Below are 23691 nucleotides of genomic sequence, written 5' to 3'. Positions count from 1 at the left end.
CACACAGAGAACGTACGAGTACATCAATTTTTGCAACTTGAACGTTAATGTATACATGTACATATATACTATGTATAACGTTGTCGTTAACGTTCTCTGTGAAATAAAAATAGGTTTGCCCAATGTTAAATGGCGTTTGTCACTACGGCAGAAAAAAGTAAACCTCCGAGTCATAGTCTAAAAAACAACTGCTTTTCGGTGTTCCAGTATTGACTATACCAATTTTTTTCTCCAAGAGGTGTCATGTTAACCCTTTCTGTTATACTTTAGAAAACGGATACATATTTAACTGGCATTGAATTTTAAAATTTTTATTACTTTTTTACAGACAACTCAGGCACATTGAACAGTTAGAAGCAATACAACAAAAAGAACAAGAGTCTTGTATTTACTTTTTATTTATGGTCCCTTTAACTTCAAATTTCTAAACTCGAAGATTGATAGTTTAGAGTAATTTGTCGTTTTAGAAAATATAAATAGAAAAAAATACCAAATATTGTAGCTGCTCATCTGCTACTACCTTTTAAATGTGTTTGCAGACGACAACGCTTATTCATTATTATTTTCCAATACTATTGCATGTTCACACTAACCTAACATTACTTTTTATTTTTCTTTTACAAAAATTGACTAATTTCACATTTCCTCGTCGTTCCTTCGCACAGCTCTAAAATTACATACGTGCTGGCAAAGATATTTTTAAAGCTTCGCTTCAATTTGAATTATCTCGTAATTTGTGTTGTTGTTGTTATCAAACAGCATCAAAGAATGCTGCTGGAGGGATTTAATTCCAGGTCGTCGTTTACCAAGTCCTGCCAGGTCGGATATGATAAGCTATGCTCTTTCTACGGGGTGGGGGTGGGTTCAAAGGGCGAGTGTTGGGTGTGTTGTAATCATTTTATAATCTAATTGTTATTGTTGTAGCTGCATAAACATTGCTCAATGCATGGAAAATGCTGCTGGAGGAACAGTCCTTGGCCGGATATAAATCTGGATCGTTCCGGTAACGTTGAACCGACTCACTGTTGTTGTAGCAGTTTACCTACTCGTATTCTAGCTCGCCCAATTTAGCACTAGCCAACCAACTTGCCTTAAATCTGTGCACAAGTTAACACCAGCCAACGTGCATCCGGTCGATATTCCCACCAATATTGCTGACGACGCATATGCAGGTTTGCGCGATACATCAACCTTCTTCTTCTTAATTGGCGCTATAACCGCTTACGCGATTTTGGCCGAGTTTAACAAAGCGTGCCAGTCGTTTCTTTCTCGTGCTAACCGGCGCCGTTGGGCACACCAAGTGAAGCCAAGTCCTTCTCCTCCTGATCTTTCCAACGCAGAGGAGGCCGCCCTCTTCCTCTGCTACCACCAGCTGGTACCGCATCGAATACTTTCAAAGCCGGAGCGTTTGTATCCATTCGGACGACATGACCCAGCCAACGTAGCCGCTGGATCTTTATTCGCTGCGCTATGTCTATGTCGTCGTAAAGCTCATACAGCTCATCGTTCCATCGTCTGCGATATTCGCTGTTGCCAACGTGCAAAGGTCCAAAAATCTTACGCAGAATCTTTCTCTCGAACACTCCAAGCGTCGCTTCATCGGATGTTGTCATCGTCCAAGCTTCTGCGCCATACGTGAGGACGGGCATGATGAGAGTCTTGTAGAGTGTTAGTTTTGTTCGCCGAGAGAGGACTTTACTACTCAATTGCCTACTTAGTCCAAAGTAGCACTTGTTGGCAAGAGAGATTCTACGTTGAATTTCAAGGCTGACATTGTTATCGGTGTTAATGCTGGTTCCTAAATAGACGAAGTCTTTTACAACCTCGAAATTATAACTGTCTACAGTGACGTGGGTGCCGATACGCGAGTGCGCCGACTGTTTGTTTGAAGACAGGAGGTACTTCGTTTTGTCCTCGTTCACCACCAGACCCATTCGCTTTGCCTCATTATCCAGTTTGGAGAAGGCAGAACTAACAGCGCGGTTGTTAAGGCCGATGATGACAATATCATCGGCATACGCCAGCAATTGTACGCTCTTATAAAAAATTATGCCTGAGCGATTAAGTTCTGCGGCTCGTACGATGCTCTCCAACATCAGGTTAAAGAAGTCACACGACAGGGAGTCACCCTGTCTGAAACCTCGTTTGGTATCAAACGGCTCGGAGAGGTCCTTCCCAATTCTGACGGCGCTGCTGGTGTTGAGCAACGTCATCTTACATAGCCGTATTAGTTTTGCGGGGATACCAAATTCAGACATCGCGGCATACAGGTAACTCCTTTCCGTACTGTCGATGCAGCTTTGAAGTCGATGAAAAGATGGTGTGTGTCGATTCTCCTTTCATGGGTCTTTTCCAAGATTTGGCGTATTGAGAATATTTGGTCGATGGTAGACTTTCCAGGTCTGAAGCCACACTGATAAGGTCCAATCAGTTGGTTGACGGTGGGCTTCAGCCTTTCACACAATACGCTCGCTAGAACCTTATAGGCGATATTTAGAAGACTAATCCCGCGGTAATTGGCACAAATTGCAGGATCGCCCTTCTTATGGATTGGGCAGAGCACACTTAAGTTCCAATCGGCAGGCATGCTTTCATCCGACCATATTTTGCATAGAAGCTGATGCATGCACCTTACCAGCTCCTCGCCGCCATGTTTGAATAGCTCACCCGGCAGTCCGTCAGCGCCCGCGGCTTTGTTGTTCTTTAGCCGCGTTATCGCTATTTTCACCTCGTCATGATCGGGTAGCGGAACGACAATTCCGTCGTCAACGATTGGGGTATCGGGATCTTCACTTTCTCGGTGACATGCGCAGCTGTCACTGTTTAATAGGTTCGAGAAGTGTTCCCTCCATAATTTAAGATTGCTCTGTACGTCAGTCACCAGTTCGCCGTCTTTGTTCTTACGATACATCAACCACAATACAATATTGCCCGTTGTATCGTTGTATTTATACGACGACTTTTATTAAGAGTAAGAATTTAGGTATTTAGGCACAGTTTTCTAAATAAATAATTAGTTGTATTAATTTACCGGATTCAATCGGCTGCCCTTGCTCTCGCAAGGGAAATACAATTTTTCAAAGTAAACTTAAATTGTTTTACTTACTGGCGCCTAACTTGGGGCCACTTAAAACTAAAATATTTTCTGTAAAGTGAAGTTTGATCGAAAGTGATTTAAAAGTGTGAACTAATTAAAAATACCACATAGGATGGTGGGAAACATTTATAAAACGTTGAATAAAACATTTTTAATTCAAAAATTAAAAGAAAGTGAACTAATACCACATAAGGTGATGTGAAAGGTTTACAAAAAACCTGTATAAAAATTTTTAATAAAAAAATCTTTGTTTGGCATTGCACGTCATGCCGAGGCGTTGCCAGCGAGGGACTAAGAGACGAAAAAATAGCACGGACCAACTCTCAACAGACGCAGATTTGTAGAAGTAGCCTAAGATGAAAATACTAATGTAAGTAGAAACCTCAGAAGCTACAATACAAAGTAAATTAAACATTTTGAAGAGTGATGGATCTATTTATTTTAATCCAATAAATAAAAAAGTTACTAAATTTTGGGATTTGAGATTTCCTTTACTCGAACAAGAAAAAGAATGGATTCCAGGAGCAGGATCTGTCCACTTTGAGACAAGGTAAATCATCAGTAGTAGGGTTCTACGATAAAGTGGAAAGGAAGTTAACTCTTATGGTCAATAAAACTCTTATGACTCATGTGGCAATGCTACTCTGATAGAATCTCTCAACAAAAAGTATCGCCAGGACACCCTTCGCATTTTTATTTCAGGACTCAATCGTCCTTTGTGTGACATCCTTTTCTCTTCCAGGCCTAGAGATCTTCCTTCCGCATTGGCCCTAGCACAGGAGCTCGAAGCAAATGAAGTTAGGTCCATGTTTGCCCATTCCTTTAATAGGCAAATCAGTCAGTGTCCTAACCAATACCCATATTTACCACAGTACCGCAGGATACCACCTGACGAACAGCAACAAACTGCAGTACCGATGGATGTAGACCCATGACACTGGTGCTGCAAAGAGCTATGGAAAACAGCTCAAGGCTGTAAGAGGAATAAAACCCGTAAAATATTCCTTTACAGTGAAATCAATTCTCGGCACCACTAAAATTGACAAACATTGCACAATAAATATTTTTAACAGAAATACTAAATTCCTTATTCTACCCAGCCTAGACACGTTTGATAGTATTATAGCGTTCGACTTACTAAAGGAAGTAAACAATAAAATAGAGTGAATAAATAAATAAGAGTGAACTTTTAAGTTATGACGATGGACAGGAAAAGCTTTTATACTAAATCGATACGGGAAATCTCTTTCTTTAGCCACGACCAGAAATAGAGCGGTAATAATGGAACTGGAAAACATTATAGCATCAGTAACTCTAGGAAAATTGAATGTTATTAATCCTGCCCTGCTTAACAGTATGGAAGTAAGCAATTTGTTACCTGCTGAGCACTCTACAAAAACTAGCATAAGTGACTTACTTTCTGTTTCTAAAACTAAGATGTAAAGTTTATTTACTTTGTTATTAAATATACAGAAATAGCTAGGATGTGTAATAATGTAAAGTTGCTGCCCGTTATTCAGAAAGGAAGATTCTTTCTCTAGAGACGAATATTGTAGCTGAATGCAACAAAGAATAAAAGAATACATTCCGCTGTACAATTGCAAAGAGGCCATAATGACAAGTTTTTGCCAACCCCTGAAGGATAGCACCTGTGTACGAAAGCTACTCAACCAGCACTTCGCAGAATGCAAGTCAAAATCCGCTGATCATGTTGCCGCCATTGAGGAAATTAATGATGGCGTAATCCTAGTTAACGACCAATCAGCGTTAATACAAGACGGAAATTTCACGAAGTTGGCGAGAGGAACTTTTCTTATAACCTTCAAAGGCGATATTACTGTCAACACCACTACTTACAATAACTGGAATGAGATAGATCGATCACATCCCGAAGCTGTATCTGCGCAACGTATCAACTTCACTGAACATATTTGCTTAGATTTAAATGTTTAGTTTTACTCCAGAAGATCATGAACACTCAGGAACCCAGATACCTCAAAGATCGAATTATGTTTTCAAAGTCCTGCCGTTCATTAAACTTAGTCCCAATGAAATACAGTTGTTTGCTGACTGAACGTCAATACTTTGTGTTCTCTGTCCGTCTTTGGAATACCTTACCTCACAAAATTAAACGTATAAAAGAAAGCTCGTGCTTCAAACATAAATTGCTTCGCTACCTTGCCGAAAATTGCTGAATGTACTCAAATGGTTCCACATTATTTCAATCAATTCCAAATAATCCCAGCTTCTACTACTATTATTTTTACCTTACCTTCCTTTTGTAATACCTTCTCCAACATCAACTTCTTTACCACTAGCTGTAATTTTAATTTTAATTTTGATTTTACTGTTAATCCTTTTATCTACGATTTAATTATGTAAACTATTCTTAAGGTCAATCATTGTAAAAATAACCCATGGTTGTATGTTTGTTTTTGAATAAATAAATAAATAAATAAACTTAAAGTGTTTTACTAACTTACATACCTATCTATTGGGTTTTTCTAAAATTAATGGAAACTTTTCCCAACTTTGTTCCTTTTCCAGCAGTTTTTAGTACTTAGAGTGATTCAAAAATATAGTTTAGGATATAAACTGGGTTTTCATAATTGTTTAAAGTTAAGATTTTAAACTAGCAAACATACGTTCATATCCCATATGAGCTTCGCAGTTGTTATGTTCCTAACCCTACTCTTGCAATTTTACAAATCTTGCAACCTCCGCCACAATCATATCGATACATTTGTCACACACCCCCAACTCTCACACCTACTTTGCGTAATTTTGAAAGAAAAGTAATGTGGGACTTTTCTTCACTTATATCATTTCAAATGTCAAAGAAATTCAATTTAAATTTTATAAATATCTAAAAATAAGAAGATTGTACAATTGAATTCGAAGAAACGGAATTCAATGAGCCCATATTCTATTATTATTTTGTATTTGCAGATTTCTTCAACTAAGATCTTCTAAAGTTATAAATTGAATAAATAAAAAACTACCAATAAAGCGTTAGGTGTATTAATACTCGTTTTAACGACTTACGACAAACAGAAAAATTTCATTGACAAAAAATTTAATTAAAAAAAGAAAAAAAGTTTGTTCAAAACACATCAAACTCATGTAAAAATGTCCGAGGAAAGTAATAGAGTGAGCTGTAATGCTAACATCATCGCGTCCACCGCCGCCAACGACCAGTCTGCAGTGGCCGCCGAGACGGCGTCCGCTAAAACTGCTGCGGACAGTGCTGCTGGCGTAGATACTATTGCTGATGAAGATTTAGAAGATGGTGAAATCGATGATGACGATGAAGATAATGATGATGTTGTTGTTACAAATGCCACAATAAGCAGCACAAAAAATACGGGTGCCAATGTGAGCGCTTCTTCGAACGCTATCGAAAATAATGCATCGCCTGCGTCCATCACACCACACAAATCACTATCCGCACATCACAACGCCGATACGGCGACGAAAATACCTATAATTGATTTGTCCCATGACCACACACCTTCGCCCACAGGCGTGGCAGGTGGCATCAGCAGCAAGTCGGACGTGTCCGCCAAGTCACGCAGATCCAAAAAGGGTCAACCACCAGCAGGTATTAACCAATAACGTTGCAAGTTGCGCTAAATGAAAAACAATTATTGGCGATCTTTACTTTTTTCCTAACTTTTGTGTTAAAAGGGAAATTTTAATTTAATAATTTTTTTTTTTTTTCAAAATAGATGATTACATGGAAGAGGTTGAGAAATTGTTGTCAAACGTTTTGAAAAAGTCTGGTGTCAAGCCACAAATGCCCAAATGCTTGGAATCACGTCAGGAGGCCAAAGAATCCGATTCAACGGTGCAAATCCATGGACAGGGCAGAAGTAGTAGGCGGCGAAAACGCAAAAGGCAGCGTGAGGAAAAAGAGAAGGAAAAGGAGCGCAAAGATAAGGTAATAAGTTAACAATGAAAATTTGAAGCGATAAATTAAGTTGCTAAAAGCCACGAAAGGCTTTAAAAAATGTAGTACATAAAATTAAAAATAAAAATAACAGTAATAAAAATTTTGATAATTGCATAATAAAAATTACAATAAAATAAAAAAAACAAATTATAGTACAATTTATCGGAAAACCTTTTATCAGTTTCACCAAAATGGTGGCCAGACGAAATCAAAATTACGATTTCCTTTAATTCAATTTAATCCAAGTTAATTAAAATATATATTTTTCCATATATTTAAAATTAAAAAAAAATTAAATAAAAAAAAAAATTTAAATAAAAAACAAAATTTTAATATAAATAAAAAACAAAAAATTGAAATAAAATTACAAAAAAAAAAAATGAATTTTATAAAAAAACAAACAAAAATTAAAAATTAAAATTAAAATTAAAAAATAAATTTTTTTAATCAAACTAAAAATGAATGTTTTTTAATTCTATTAATTTAATAATCAATAATAATTTAATTTTATTAATTTTTAATCAAATTAATAATTAATTTTTTTTTTAATTTTATTAATTTAATCAATGAGAAGTTATTAAATATACGAAAAAAATAGATAAATCTTATATAAAAACAAACATATAAAATTAAAGAAAAATAAAAACTTGAATAATTAAAAAAAAATATTTTAAATAAAAAACAAAAAATTGAAATAAAATTACAAAAAAATTAATTTTATAAAAAAACGAAAATATGAAATTAAAAAAAATGTTTAATAAAGTAAAAAAAAATAAATTTTTAAAATGTTTTTAAATCAAATTAAAAATTTTTTTTTTTTTTTAATTTTATTAAATTAATCAATAATATAGTTTATTATATTTAATTAATAATATAATTTACTTTAATAAAATTAATTTTTTATTTGATTAAAAAAAATTAATTTTTTATTTGATTAACAAAAATTAATTTTTAATTTGATTAAGCAAAATAATTTTCAATTTTTAAGATTTCTTCAGTTTTTTTTTTAATTTTTTATTTTTGTTTTCTTATAAAATTCATTTTTTTTAATTTTATATCAATATTTTTTTTGTTTTGTATTTAACATTTTTTTAATTTAACATTTTTATTCATTATAATTTTTTTTTTAATTATTGAAGTTTTTATTTTGGGTTTTATATATGATTCATTTATTTTTTTTCTATATTTAATAACTTCTCATTGTTTTCCACAATCAGTATTTCTTTCCGCCATCAAAAAACTAAATTTAATTCTTGCTCTTCAGGAAAAAGGTCGCTATGCTTCACCAGAAACTTTTGATCCGCCCATCACATTGGACGATGACGAGGATGATTTTGAAATGCTGAATGTAGTCGGTGGTAGTCCGTCCAGTACACCTGTGCCTAAGTATGCACCACCCGTTTATCCTCCTTACGATTCAGCCGACGAATCGTACACTTCCTACGATAGTTGTGATTCTTTAGATGACGGTGGTGAGAGGGGTGGCGGTGGCGGAGGCGGCGGTGGTGGTGATACGAAACGTCGTCGGAGGCGCGGTAAAAAGGATCGCAAACGTGGGCGCGATCGACGGGCGCGTAGTCGTGAAGATAGCTCGCGTGGCGGTGCTGCACCAGAGAAGCGTTCGCGACGCGATTCAACCGTATGTATTTCAATTTTGAAAAGCATTGCATTAAATTTCGAACTAATTAATTATAAATACAACAATTTTTAACATTTTTCGTTTACAGGACGATAAGCATCGTCAGGAACCGCGCAAATTAGAGCTTTGTAAATTCTACCTAATGGAATGTTGTGCCAAAAAAGATAAATGTTCCTACATGCATTCAGATTTTCCATGCAAATACTACTATCTCGGCCAGGATTGTCCCAATAAGGAAACATGTAAATTCATGCATGCAGCACCGTTGTCCGAGCAGTTGCGCAACATACTTTTGAAGCATTTAGAAACCGCGCCAAAAGAGATACTCGGAAATTTTAAGCGAATATCACGTGAAACGGCCATCTTATTGATGACTAAACGTAATGAGGAGCTCTGTAAAGAATACAAAGTTGAGAATACCTGGAGTGCGATAGTCAATATACCAACGGGTAATAATCGTCGTGGCCAAAATGGTAATACGCAAAATGATCATCATCAACATCAACATCAAATGCAGCAGCAGCAGCAGCAACAACAACAACAACAACAACCACACAATAACATACCCTCGCTATTCGATATTGTTGTGAAGCCACCAGTGTCACTAATTGGTCTCGATAAACATCGTAAATCACGTTGGGCTGATTCGCCAACACCAGATGATACCACATCTCCAGTGCCAGAAAATAATACACAGCTACCTAGTTATTTGGATTTGAAAAATCTTGAAGGCATTATGAAAGCGGAACACATAGAGAAACTCACCCGTTTGGGTATAACCAATTTGCAGGAAGTCAATCAGATGACTATCGGTCAGTTGCAGCAGGTTGGCATTGATTTCGTGGAAATAAGCGAAGTGCAAAAGAAGGTGCAAAGCAGAATGGAGAGCGGGGCGAAAAATGATAATGAAGATAATCTGTAAGTAGTAAAAAGATAATACGTTAAGTTTTGCTTTATTTTGTACTTCCATACGAAGGTTTAATATTATTATTAGTTTGAGGAAAAAGAAATCCACTATTTTCAATATTAAATTATTCAGCAAATGATTTGAAACTGTTTCATGGACGTTTTTTAGCTCCTGGGCGATGCTACGACTACTAACATGCTGGTCAACTTCGATTATTTCTGTGATTTTTAGCGACATTCTCGACATTTTCATTAACATCAAAAATGCCTGCAGGGAATCAACGAGGCTATATTGCACGTAATTAGTTGTTACAATATCGGCAACATAAACACCACTAATAATTTCAGTGGCTTGGCTTGCATTTTCGCCTTTATCAAAGAAAAACTGTAAAATGCAGCGAATCTTCTCTTTGTTGACTTCTATTGGTAATACCCTGTAGGTAGGTAGGTAGGTTAGATGGCAAGAGTACTCCAGGTACACTACAAGTAGCACTTACGCGCCGTTTTGATACCATAATGTGGACCACTACCTGCGAAAAAATTTAGGGAAGAAAAAACCGTCTACAGCCATCCAGTGCTGTTGATGTAGTGGAGGAGAGAAAAGTGATCTAGACTTGAGAATTTCTTCAAGCCGTCCCCAAAGGGCACGCTAAGGAATCTCAAGCGCCTAGCCGCCAGAGCCGAACATTTGCAGAGAAAGTGTCCAACATTCTCTTTCTCTGCAGGATCCCCACAGCTTCTGCAATAGGGGTTGTACGGAATTTCAAGCTTCTCCGCATGAGTATCAATCACCCAGTGACTAGTGAACACCGGAATGAGTTTGGAAATTGAATGGCGGTTGATTTCCATCACCTTAAACTTTCTGTTAATATCGTATTGACATATTGAAATAGCACACGATGAGACTGTCTGAGATGAGGAACCGGTTCTGTTGACCCCTTCCTGGCAAGCTTATCGGCAATTTCACCCTGTAACTCACAACTAAATGGAGCAAAACAAGTAAAACAGTAACATATTTTTTATTCTTTTGTGTAAAATGTCACCTTGTCAACGAGTATAAACTTTAAATTGTTTGATCGATACTTTACAAGATATTTATCGATCACTACAGACAACTAGCAAGAAAATAATGGATTTCGTTTTCCCCAAACTAATATTTTCGCTTCTATTAAATAAGACAAATATTAGTGGTCGCATAAATTTTACTGTGTAGTTGGTTTAACTAAATATTTATTTGCACGCCCTAGTAGTTTAAACATTTTTTTATATCGAATTAATGAAGTTATAAAACTTAAATATATAATAAATTAAATTATCAGCATTTAAAAATATCTCCCTTTGCATACCCAGGTATATCTTATTGGCATGTTTTATCTTTTTTTTTTTCTTTCCATTGTATGCTTATATGTGTGCGGTCCTATCTTTCATGCCTTCTTAATTTATTTAGCTCTAATATCATTCATTCATTCTCTCTCTCTCTCTCTCTCTATGTAGCGTAAATTTTCATATTATTTGTCATGCCTACTATCTTATTTAATTGTATTTATTTCATTTGTTTTTACTTCCCATTCTACGTAAATGTATGTCTCTAGTCCTACGACACGCGATGTTGATATGCGTTCTATTCCTAGTTCTACAACTACAGTGGCGACGAAAGCCACATCGGCTGCTGGCGCTTCAACGCGAAATAAAGTGAACGATACTTTGGAGTTGGACAAAGACAATTACGCTTGCTCGAATTCGAATAGCAATAGTAGCAATGGAGTGGTGCGTGTCGATTATTCGCAATATTTAAAGGACTCGAATTTGGCATTCGATCGCAGTGATGCATGTGAGTAAAAAAATTTTGTACAGTATACTCTCTCAAGCGAACACCTAAGGGACTTAAAAATGTTTACGCTAATGTAAGGTGTCCGCTTATGAGAAAAGTGTGAAAAAGTTAAAAATATGTTATGGAGGGTTGTCCGCTCAAGAGAAAAAAATTAAAAAAAAAATTCTCAAGGAATTGTGATATGTGCTGAAAAAAAGTGTTTGCCCATGGGAGAATATATTACCTAGATTTTGAAATGAACTGAAGTTTTAGAAAAAATGAGCAGTTGCCGAATTACCGAAGGGTAAACATTTCAAACTGATGCAATTTTTAGAAAAAATGCGCAGTTGCCGAATTACCGAAGGGTAAATATTTCAAACTGCTGCAAAAACACTGCCATTTACAGTCAGTCGTTTGCTAGAAGAAGGTCGTAAAAAAATAAAAATTTTGAGAAAAACGGCATCAAAGTTTTTAATTTAGTATACTTTTTCACTAAGTGAAAGGAAATAACTTTCTTAATAGTTTGTTTATGTTCAATGTATATTTAGCCACAGTTGAGGGTTGTAACCAACCTTTTCAGTCGAGAGGTGGCAAATCGCCACGGCAGTCGATTCTATGTTACAGGAATGACTCGGGTTTTTCCCTACCAAGGGCTGCCGCCCCTGTAAACTAGCTCTGTCTAGTGAACCGTATCTCACCAACCTTTTCAACTGAGAGGTGGCAGATCGCCACGACAGTCGGCTCTACGTTACCGGAATGAACCGGATTTATATCCGGCCAAGGACTATTTCTCCAGCAGCATTTCCCTTACATGTATCTAGAATGTTCAAGCTGCTACAACAACAACAACGAGGCTATGAAAGATTACGACCTACTCAACTCATGTCCGACATGTCTAACATTCAAAACCCCTCTCCCTTTGAAGTCAGCCCGACGAAAGTGCGTGTTTCTTGGGCCGACCTGGCAGGACTTAACGAATACGTTACCACGACAGTCGGTTCAACGTTACCGGAACGATCCGGATAACCTAATTAAGACCTTTAACTTGAAACTTCCCCAATTTTCATCCCAAAGAAGCCCCTCTAAAGGCATTTGATTGATAGAAAAATGTATTTATTTTTTTCAGTTGATGATGAGCGTGATGAAGAGCAGCTAGTTATAGATGATGGTAACTTGGAGCATGAAGAGACCCCGCGTCCGTCAATAACGAATAATGAAAACGATATTGTAAACGATGAGGTACGTATTTATGAAAATCCGCGTATAAGTTTATAGGCTATGGCAATGAAGTAGTCTAAAACTACTTATTTTTTATTTTTTTTGGATCCATGGTATACCTCACATATAAAATATTGCATATACTCCTTCTCTATTTTCTACCAGCCGCCGAAAACTAGCGACTTGGCTTCCAGACTGGGTCTGCACTTGAATCCTTTCAATCCGTTCCGAACAAGTGCGAACGATTTCAAAAAGAACGATGAGAAGAAGTCATCAATTACAAATAACAACGATAATTATCAGCGCAATGAACGTTTGTATGCACCACCACGTACAAGAGGTCGCTCCCGTTCACGTTCTCGCTCCCGTTCGCGCTCACGTTCCCGCTCACACACACCAACCCGCTCGCAATCCACTACACCGGAAGCTTCAGATTCCGCTGACAACGATGATGCGCCCGCCATCGTTAAACAACCTATTTATGAGCGCAAAACAATGTATGATTTCAATGTTGCTCAAGTTGAAGAGGATGAGCGTCAGCAGTCGGCGAGGAGCGCTAAATCCGATAAGGATATGCGTTGTGTCGGCAGTAGTGGCAACCTGTTGCCCTTCCAAGCCGTTACGAATTACACACCCGCCACTGAAATCGATGCCTCGTATACATCTCACCTGCCAATGACATATAAGGTGCGCGAATTCTCAATGCCACCGGCAAACTATGCTGAATTGCGTCGCAGCCTGCGTGCCACCACGCAAACAGCCGATCCCCGTGTACGACGCATACTCGGCTTGCCAGAGACACGTGCCACCACTGTTGCTTTAAAGCGTGCGGGTCGCAAACTGAGCAACACCATCGCTTCACCAGAGGCTGAAGAATCTCCCAAATACTATACACCACCCAGTAGCACCACCGCCAGTGTAGCAACAAGTGAACGCCGTCCGAGTGTTAGCAAACCAACGGCGCCGAGCGCAACATCCCGGTCGGATCCACGTTTGGACCCTAGATGCGCCGCAGCCTCAGCGGCAACGGCTGCCGCAGCGAAAGCGAATGAAGCTGAGAAAAGTAGTGGCGGTGCTGCGGGTAGTGGCGGCAACGCTGCTGCCGATAGCGTCATCACGAAAATTGCCGGCCTGGGTAAGACAATGCGTGACAAAATGCAAAATGCCGCATGGTATCGTGACTTGAGTTCAAATATGAAAATACAATATAATCAAGAGTTGGCGCGACTTATCACCGAGCTCCGACGCTTCCACCAGGATAATTCGCCTGATAAGAATTTCAATTTCATCAATTGTAATAAGAAAATAATCGATCACATACTCATCAGTCTTGGCATTTTCATTGATGAAAATGGTGAAGTGAATAAAATCGAGTCTGATAAAACGGAAGAATGCGACATGAATGCGAAGGCCGAAGCGCGCGGCGATTTTATGCAACAATTAGACTTCCCCAATCCACAATTCGACATACCCAATTCCGGATTTAACTTCGTGAACCCGCCATTTGATTTCCGATTTCCGCCACCACTTTTCGGCGGTGGTCTGGCGAATTTACGTGCGCCTATCGCAGCTGCGGCGTCGGCAATGCCGCCACGGCTAGATGGACCCAGTTTGCTCGGCATGCCACCAATTGGCAACTTCAATCCCTTCAATGTGGGTGCGGGCGTAGGCAACTTTCAAGGTGCTGGACGAGGTCTGCTTGATGCAGGGCCGGGAATGGGTTTCAATGGATTCTTAAATTTCCCACAACAGCACATGGGTGGTGGTGGCGGTGGTGGACCACGTAATTTCAATATGGATGGCGGGCATAATAGACGAAATCCAAACAATCGTAGGCACTTTATTTAACAGCTGCGCGTGAAGTAAATTAGTAAAAAAGTCAGACAAAAAATAAAAAAAAAAATTATAAAAACAAGAAAATGGAAAAAAAAAAACGTATCTATATAATAGAAGACTTAAATAGTAAAATAAATGATTAAATACTAGTGTCCATACGAATATATGTCGATTTTAACGATAAGTACGAAAGGACTCGTTATTGAATAGGTGCGTAGAGTTGTGAGTGACGCGTGACCATTCTACAGCACACCGTATACAGTGGGGTGAAGTGTTGACAAAATTATACTTAAGCATTTTCCTAGCGCAAACTATTTTTTAATTTAATTTGAATGCCAATGGAATTTTTAAATGAAATATATTTTAATAACATAACCTACAAAATAGTACATAAACTACTTTTTCATTCATATTTTTTTGTAAAAAATAAATTCGTGTGCTACATATATACATATACAATATGTGTACATTTGTTTATTTTGCTGGGAGCAGCGCTCGACTAACACAACATCGACTTATAAAACAGTCGCTATCGAATATTTGCATACAAACGAAAAAAATAATAATTCGAAGAAAAAATTAAAAGCAAAAAAAAAAAAATATTTGCAACACAAAAATTAAAAGCAAGTTGCGGAAAATTGGAATAGTGAATAATATCGAAGCAAAACACTGCTAAAATGTCCGTGCCCTGACTTCCGGCTCATTCCCCAAACTGGGTGCTTTTAAGAAAATTCACAAAAATACTTTACTTAAATTACAAATTTTGTAACGGATTAGGTGTGCAAATTACCAACCGTGACCCTATTTGGTCTAATTATTATATAAGTCGGCACATTTCTGCATTTTGTATCGAAAAATATTTTTTTTTTTAACTGAAAAAGATTTTATACACTCCTTTCTCCACACTCACACTACTGTCGTAGTTAATTTTTTTTTTTTTGTTTTTTTTTTTGTAAATTTATTTGTAAGACAAATTAAATATTCTACAAAAATAATTTTAATTTTCTACAACGACATGTAAAATGCTCCTTATTTTGATGCTTGTCAAGTGCTTCTTGAACTTCTTGAACTCGAAAAATAAATATAAAAAAGTCAAAGTCAAAATAATAAATAATAATAATAAAATTAAATGGTGAGAAAATAAGACAAAAATTGCTTAAAAAATGAGGGTAGTAACACAAAGACAAAGGAAATAATATGAAATTTTTAAATTAACTGAAAAACAAAGAAATAATAAGTCGATAATTAAATAAAATAAGCTAAATTATGTGAGGAAAAAATAATTGATTTGATTAACAACTAAACTATATAATAAAAGACTAAATTTTAATTGACTTAAAACAGTTTCAGTATTAACTATTTTTTTGTATTTAATATTGCTTTTTAATTTTTTCTTTAAATTTTTTTTTTTTATTTTTTTTAAATTTAAAACAGGAAAATTGTTTAATGAACTGACTGATCTATGACTCGAAATAAAAATGTTTGGAAAACTCTGGTTGAATCCTTAAGCTCTGAAAGGAGTATAGAATAAATAGTAAAATAAAAGTAAAGGCCCAAATTTTTAACAAAATTCTCAAAAATTTAACAAATTTCAAAAAATTTTCATCAAATTTTTCAACTTTTTAATCAACATTTTTAGAAAACATTTAATTGGCGTATTGGCCCATTTTTGGGTGTTTGGCCGAGCTCCTCCTTATATGTATTTGTGGTGTGCGTCTTGATGTTGTTCCACAAATGGAGGGACCTACAGTTTCAAGCCGACTCCGATCCGCAGATATTTATAAGAAGCTTTTTTTTTATGGCCGAAATACACTCGGAGGTTTGTCATTGCCTGCCGAGGGGCAAACGCTATTAGAAAAAACTTTTTCTTAATTTTGGTGTTCCACCGAGATTCGTTCAATTTTTTAGTCCATTCAATATACATATGTACATAAGTACAACAAAGTGCAAATTTCACGAGGCTCAAAATTCTAGTTAATTTTTGACAATTCCCTTTCGTCGAGGTGTTATTCATTACTTCTGACGTCCGCAGCTGCTTTGTATGAAGGAAACTTTCCAATATCATATAAATATATAATTGGACGGGTTTCTGTCCCATATTTGTGGTGTGCGCATTGGTGTTCTTCCAAAAATGGAGAGACCTACAATTTTATGCAGCCTTTAAGCGGCAGATAGTTTTTTATGCGAAGATTTTTCATGCCAGAAATACGAAAGGAGGTTTGCCATGGCCTACCGAGGGGCAACAACAGCATTTGCAAACAATATTTTCTATCATTTGGTGTTTCATGCCCACAGTGGGTCTCGAATGCGTGCCCATGCGAATGCCATTCTTCTAGGGCAGATAATTTTAAATAAAAAAATTAGCTAAGTGCAGTAGTAATTTTTAATAGTAATATAAAATAAATTAAAACTTGATGGAAAAATAAATGGTAATTAAAGGAACAAAAATAATATATAGTAGGTAAACTGAGAGTACATAAATTAAAAACATAACGTAAAAAAAATTTAAAAATGATAAAAATAATTAATATAGCATTTAAAGAATTACAAAAATTAAAAGGCGCGATTTAAATAAAAAAAAAAAACTGAAAGCTCGAGTGAAATCATAAAGCTTATTCAAAGCGCTAAATATAAGAAATGCATTATAAAAAATAATAGAAAATAAATAATAAGCCAACAAATAAAACACTAAAACTAAAGCAAATCTTAAACATTACAAGGACAATTTTAAAAAATTTAAGCATAAAGTGGCGCGAAATTAATCATCCAATTTGAATAACTTTACTAAATAAATAAAAATATTTTAGGTGATGGGAATTTTTGTTTTGACCCTTAAGCGTTCAAGGTCACAAGTGTCGAATATGATGGCGTACTAAAAAAAATTAAACGAAATGAAAAAAAAAATATTTGAAACTATAAAAGAAGTATTTAAAACTATTTATTCTATATTTTAATTACAATTAAGTTGAACTCAAAATAAAACAACCTATGAAAGAATTAATTATTTTGAAAATTATTTTAAAAAGTATAATTTAATTAACCTCACAATAAGCATAAAAATAATTATCTCAAAAAAAAAAAAAAATATTGAAATCGTAAAAGCAATGTTGGACACTTTTTGGTTTCGCTGATTCTTGAAATTTGAACCTAAAATAAAAATCGTTTAAAAAGATTGTGTTGAACGCACAGTTTTAATTAATTTACATACTTTAATAAAAACCACAAGGCACCGAAGGAACATCTAAACTATAAAGTTTTAAGGAAAATTTGTTTAATAATTATTTTTAATTAACTTAATGAGTATAACTTAATTAATCCCAAAATAATAAAGAAATATTTAGAATTTTCTTTTTTTCAAATATGTAATGTAAATAATTTGGACTTTTAATATGGCCGTTTTTGACTTAAGCGTGAATACTTAAACTTAAACTTAAAATAAAAATTGAGTAGACATTTTGTGTTGAAAGAAATTTTTTCTATAATTATTATTAATTGATTTAATAAATATAATTTAATTGAATCCACAATAAAAAATAAATCATATTTTGTAAGTTGTTTTTTCGAATAATGTAAATAGTTTTGGATTTTAATATGACCTTTTTTGACTTTAATATGACCTTTCGGCGGCCGCCGTGGCCGAATGGGTTGGTGCGTGATTACCATTCGGAATTCACAGAGAGAACGTTGGTTCGAATCTCGGTGAAACACCAAAATTAAGAATTACATTTTTCCAATAGCGGTCGCCCCTCGGCAGGCAATGGCAAACCTCCGAGTGTATTTCTGCCATGAAAAAGCTCCTCATAAAAATATCTGCCGTTGTAGGTCCCTCCATTTGTGGAACAACATCAAGACGCACACCACAAATACATATAAAGAGGAGCTCGGCCAAATACCCAAGAAGGGTGTACGCGCCAATTATATATATATTTTTTTTACTTTTAAGCGAACTTTTAAACTTGAACTTAAAATTAAAATCGATTACAAAGTTTGTGTTGAAAGAAAATGATCTTTATAATTATTTTTAATTAATTTACATACTTAAAAAAATAAAAACCACAATAAAAAATAAAAATAATTACTCACAAAACAAAATTAAAAAAACTTGCGAACATTTTTGGACCGTTTTGTATTCCGAAGGAACTCTTAAACTATAACTTAAAAATAAAACAAAACATATAACAGAATTTTTTTTTGAATCAATTTAATTGAACTTGCAATGAAAAATAATTAAAAAAATATTTATAAAGAAGTAAAAATTATTATAAATACAATAAATTATTATTATAAATAAAATAGGGGACTCTGAAACTATAACTTAAAATATTTTTTTTTTCAATGTAGAGCTTGTAACTGGTAATGAATAAATTTTTTTTATTAATTTAACTGAGCGAACAGAATTACAAAAAAATATATAAAATAAGTATATAAAAATATACAATAATAAAAAATAATAAAATAAAATTATTTTAAATATAAATAAAATAATAAATTATTATTATAATAAAATAAAAATAGTTTTTATAAACAACACGCAAAAAAACTAATAAATAAATACTTAACCCATTGTCGGCAAAGAGCGTTAATTGATAGAATGGCTTTTTTAATAGCAGTCGCCATTAGACAGGTAGTGACAAACCACCGAGTGTTTTTCATTTTCTGCGATGAAAAGGCTTCTCCTAAAAAACCATCTGCGGTTCGGAGGTGGCATAACACAGTAAGTCCCAGCATTTGTGAGATAGCATTAAGACGCTCCCCAACAATTGGCGGAGTAACTCAACCATTTAGCGTTCTAGCAAAGGATGTATTCAAAAATATATATAAAATATTTAAAAAATCATAATTAGAATGAAATAAGTTCCTGATGCTCTTAAAAATAAAATAAACTTATGAATAAAAATAAAAAGAGTTAAAAAAATAATATAAATAAATAAAAAAAAGAAATAAATAAAAATAAAAGAAATAATGCAAATAAATAAATAAAAATAAAATAAATACTAAAAATAAAATATAAATAATAAAAGTAAAAAATAAATAAAAATAAAAGATATAAAAAAATAAAATAAGTAAATAAAAATAAAATAAATAAATAAAAATAAAAAAATTAATAAAAATAAAAAAAAAATTATAGGAATAAAAGAAATAAATAAAAATAAAATAAATAATAAAAATAAAGTATAAATAATAAAAGTAAAAAATATATAAAAATAAAAGATATAAAAAAATAAAAAAATTAACAAAAATAAAAGAAATAAACCAAAATAAAAAAAATAAATAAAAGTTACTACTTTTAATTAGTCGCTAATGTCGCGAACTGAAATTCTATTTTCAAATATTTTCAATAAATCCTCTTAACAGTTGATTGTTTAAACTTTGAGTTGCTCTTATATGGTTTTGAATAAGTAATTTAACTGAAAAAAATATAATATAATACACCAATTATATTTATAAAAAAAAAATTACTTTCTTTGAAACTTCTTTTCTCATTACCGCTATTGGCTTCGTTTTCATGTAGAAAAAATAAGCACTGAAATTTGCTTAAATATAATTTTGTCAACAAACGCATATTTTGCCCTATCTTGCGCCACTGTGCACACCAATTAACTAGCGCCGAACGCATTATAAATATTCATTCATATCCCTTGCAAAGTCGTTGAAAGTCGTTAATTGTGATGGTAGGCGAAAATACGTTGAATGAATATAATGAAAACTGTGTGAGAATTAATTTACAATTTGTCGAAATAACTTTAATTTGCAGACTTTTGTGTGTTAAGTGAGAAGAATACAAGAATACAAGAATACTGAAGTGGAGAACTAGTTTTTTAAATTTTATAAATGAGATTTTAGAATGTAAGCATTTAGTCTTTAGTTAATTTTATTTTACACCTACAAGTGTGTATGTATGCATGTTTTTAATTATTAGGGAGCATCTGTAATTACATACACACACATATACATTTGTATTTAATGTAAGTACGATTAATTTTTGATTAAGCCATGTATTCAGCAGAAATTGTCACTATTTTATAAGTTTGCTTTTGAATAGAAAAAAAAATTTTGTCAAAAAAAATAATTTTGTCAAAAAAAATATTTTGTCAAATCAAAAAAAAATAATTTTGTCCAAGAAACAGAACCAATTATTTTGTCAAAAAAGAAAAAAATAATAATTTGTCAAAAAAAATAATAATTTTGTCAAACAAAAAAAATATTTTGCAAAACAAAAAACTTTGTCAAACAAAAAATTTGTCCAAAAAAGACCCCGCTCTACATCAAGTTCTGTTTCCAGTGTTAAGTAAGCATGTACAGTAAGGTTATAAAGCTGCTGATTTTGCTTGTAATGTACACACCTCATATACACACACACGTATGTATATAAAAAGACATCATATTCATTTAAAATTTACATCAGATAGTAATTTAAGGAAAACATTAATATTAAATATGTGTAAAATAGTATTCTTAATCAATAAATACAAAACATATAATAAAATTTGAAATATGCGATTGTGATTTCGTTGTTTTTTTTGTGTTTGGCTTTACAGCTGAGTTTTTCCTTTCGGTCTCATGACTTTTTGTGTCCTCTGCTCACTTCACAGTACCTCATCCAGACCCAGTTACCTTATTAAACTCAGGATAGAGCTGTGCCGGATTGAACGTATGTCCCCTTCTTCTGGCTGCAGTTGGCCGAGATGTCTCAACCTCAACCATTCAAGGATAAGTTGCATTGGAGTCTTCTGGGATTGGTCGCAGAAACAACAAGAGTCCGTAGTCCAAATCCCCATCATGTGCAGATGACTATGCAGTCTGTAGTGGCTTGTGAGAATGCCCATGAGCAAAATCAGTTTATCCTTGGAGAGGGATAATGACTTTTTTAAACCCCTTTTGGTTGTACCCCCGCTCAGTTAGGATTTCGCCTGGCATAGCCCCATAGCTTGGTGCCAGCTAACCTCCCTTAGCCCTTGCTCTACACTCCTAAACTTCTGCTTGATGGTGTGTTGTCCCATAACAAGGAAGGACACGAGTCCTATTAATGACGAAGCAACAGCCTCTCTCGCCAGTGCGTCCTCTACTTCGTTCTAAGTGGTACCCCAGTGGTGGTTTTGGGACCCAAATTAGCCGGATGCGATTGTGCGTTCCTAGTAGATTCGGTGTCTCGATACAGTCAAGTACCAGTGAGGACTTAAACTCACAGGATTATAGAGCCTTGAGTGTCGCCTGACTGTAGTTCAGAATGGCGATTTAGTCCAGTCAAAAGAAGATTTAACTTAGTAATTTTAGGAGTATGCGAGTTTATGGTTTTATTATGTAAAGCCCATCACTGTGAACTTAAGTTTGAGTTTTCGGGGGGGGGGGGGGTTGTGTCCCGCGGCCGCCATCTTGGAAATAAGGGTGCAACTGGTTTTTTGCGTTTATCTCGTGAATTCCGAAAGTTACGAACATTTTGTAAGATACTTTTTTGTAGACAATAATATTATCTACAACTTTCATTCAAAACTTTTTATTGTAAAATTAATAATAAAAAAGTTATAAACAAAATTACGCGAAAAATTAAGCGATGAATTGTTTTAAAGCGCAATAACTTCTTTTTTATAGATTTTATGGAAAATATACTTTAGAGCTTTTTTATAGAGCATTCTTTTGTGAACATTTTTGTCTCTAAGTTTTTTCCGCTATCTTTATTTAGTCGTATGATTTTGAGCTGCTAAGCGGAGTAACCAATACATTAGCGAAGCGCGTACATGATTACACAGGCCGACAAAATTTAACCAACATTCAAACCCAGAAACCAGACTATATATTTCCGAAGGTTTTTATTAGCAAAATCATACGACTAAATAAAGATAGCGGAAAAAACTTATAGACAAAAATGTTCACAAAAGAATGCTCTATAAAAAAGCACTAAAGTATATTTTCCATAAAATCTATAAAAAGGAAGTTATTACGCTTTAAAACAATTCATCCCTTAATTTTTCGCGTAATTTTGTTTATAACTTTTTTATTATTAATTTTACAATAAAAAGTTTTGAATGAAAGTTGTAGATAATATTATTGTCTACAAAAAAGTATCTTACAAAATGTTCGTAACTTTCGGAATTCACGAGATAAACGCAAAAAACCAGTTGCACCCTTATTTCCAAGATGGCGGCCGCGGGACACAACCCCCGACCCCGAAAACTCAAATTTAAGTTCACAGTGATGGGTTTTACATAATAAAACCATAAACTCGCATACTCCTAAAATTACTTAGTTGGCTATTTTTTTTGTCTCTTTTGACTGGACTAATTCGCTCATTGCGGAAATTTCTATCTGAGTTTACCTCTGACCGTAGACAGATGGCATACAGCACAGCTTGGAAAACTATTATCCGTTGGCACAGAACGCTTGGTTCGGAGGCCATATATTCCAGCGCCTAGGCCTTCTACATTCTGCGAGCCATCTGTGTACCAGTTTAGCCTACACTCCTGGAGTTTCCTGTCAAATATAGGTCTATACATATGTAACATACATATTATATAATATATACATAATTCGCGCGTACACCATTTCTGGGAGTTTAGCCGAGCTCCTCCTCCTATTTGTGGCGTGCGTCTTGATGTTGTGCTACAAATGGAAGGATCTATGGTACCGTACAGTGGCGGGATGAGGGGGCAGTACACCCCGGGCCTCTGGTATTGGGAGGCCTTCAAATGGCTGCAAGTTCCCTTCGTTAAATCGTAATTAAAGCGCTTTATACATTAACGTTTCTGACGGGACTCCCGCCAAGGTCATATACCATACACGATGCAAAATGATTGTGAATAGTGCTGACATCCAGCAGATCGACAGCAGGCAATACAGGACGTCGGACTAGCCTATTTACGGTCGTTTTGCATCGTGTATCGTATATGATCTTCGCGGGAGTCCCGTCAAAAACGCTAATGCATAAAGCGCTTAATCGGAGTTGGAGGCCCCGGAGACAAATAAGTACAGACATTTTTTAAAATTTAAATTACGTTTACTGCCTTATATTTCTAATGACTTGATTCGTAGTATATTACTTTCGACTGTAATATATATATATAGGTATATATAAGAAGTTACATTTCCTTGGTAATCTTATAACTCAAGAACGGGCTCACCTATCCAAACCAAATTTTTAGGCTTTGTTTGGACTATTCAGTAGATGGTTTGTGTTTTGAAATTTTAAGAATCGGATACCAGGGTCTCGAGAAATAGGCCAAAACGTGAACCCGGGT

General features: G+C 34.7%; 1 protein-coding gene across 4 annotated transcripts in view; it reads left to right on the top strand.

Moving 5' to 3' along the window:
• The window catches only part of LOC128858863 (protein suppressor of sable), a 32964-nt gene extending 14352 nt beyond the window's left edge, over positions 1–18612 (top strand). For 3 of the 4 annotated variants that reach the window (XM_054095403.1, XM_054095404.1, XM_054095405.1), the window contains exons 2-8: positions 6047–6698; positions 6826–7037; positions 8314–8688; positions 8777–9606; positions 11187–11425; positions 12531–12643; positions 12788–18612. In XM_054095403.1, the coding sequence (XP_053951378.1) occupies positions 6227–6698; positions 6826–7037; positions 8314–8688; positions 8777–9606; positions 11187–11425; positions 12531–12643; positions 12788–14470 (3924 nt within the window). In that variant the 5' untranslated portion in view covers positions 6047–6226 and the 3' untranslated portion in view covers positions 14471–18612. The remainder of the gene's footprint in view (positions 1–6046; positions 6699–6825; positions 7038–8313; positions 8689–8776; positions 9607–11186; positions 11426–12530; positions 12644–12787) is intronic. The other variant, XM_054095406.1, reaches the window with a different exon arrangement.
• The last annotated feature ends 5079 nt before the right edge of the window (positions 18613–23691 follow it).

The sequence above is a fragment of the Anastrepha ludens genome, chromosome 3, assembly GCF_028408465.1.
Source record: "Anastrepha ludens isolate Willacy chromosome 3, idAnaLude1.1, whole genome shotgun sequence".
Classification (NCBI taxonomy): Eukaryota; Metazoa; Arthropoda; class Insecta; order Diptera; family Tephritidae; genus Anastrepha; species Anastrepha ludens.
This window is presented reverse-complemented; position numbering and strand designations above follow the sequence as displayed.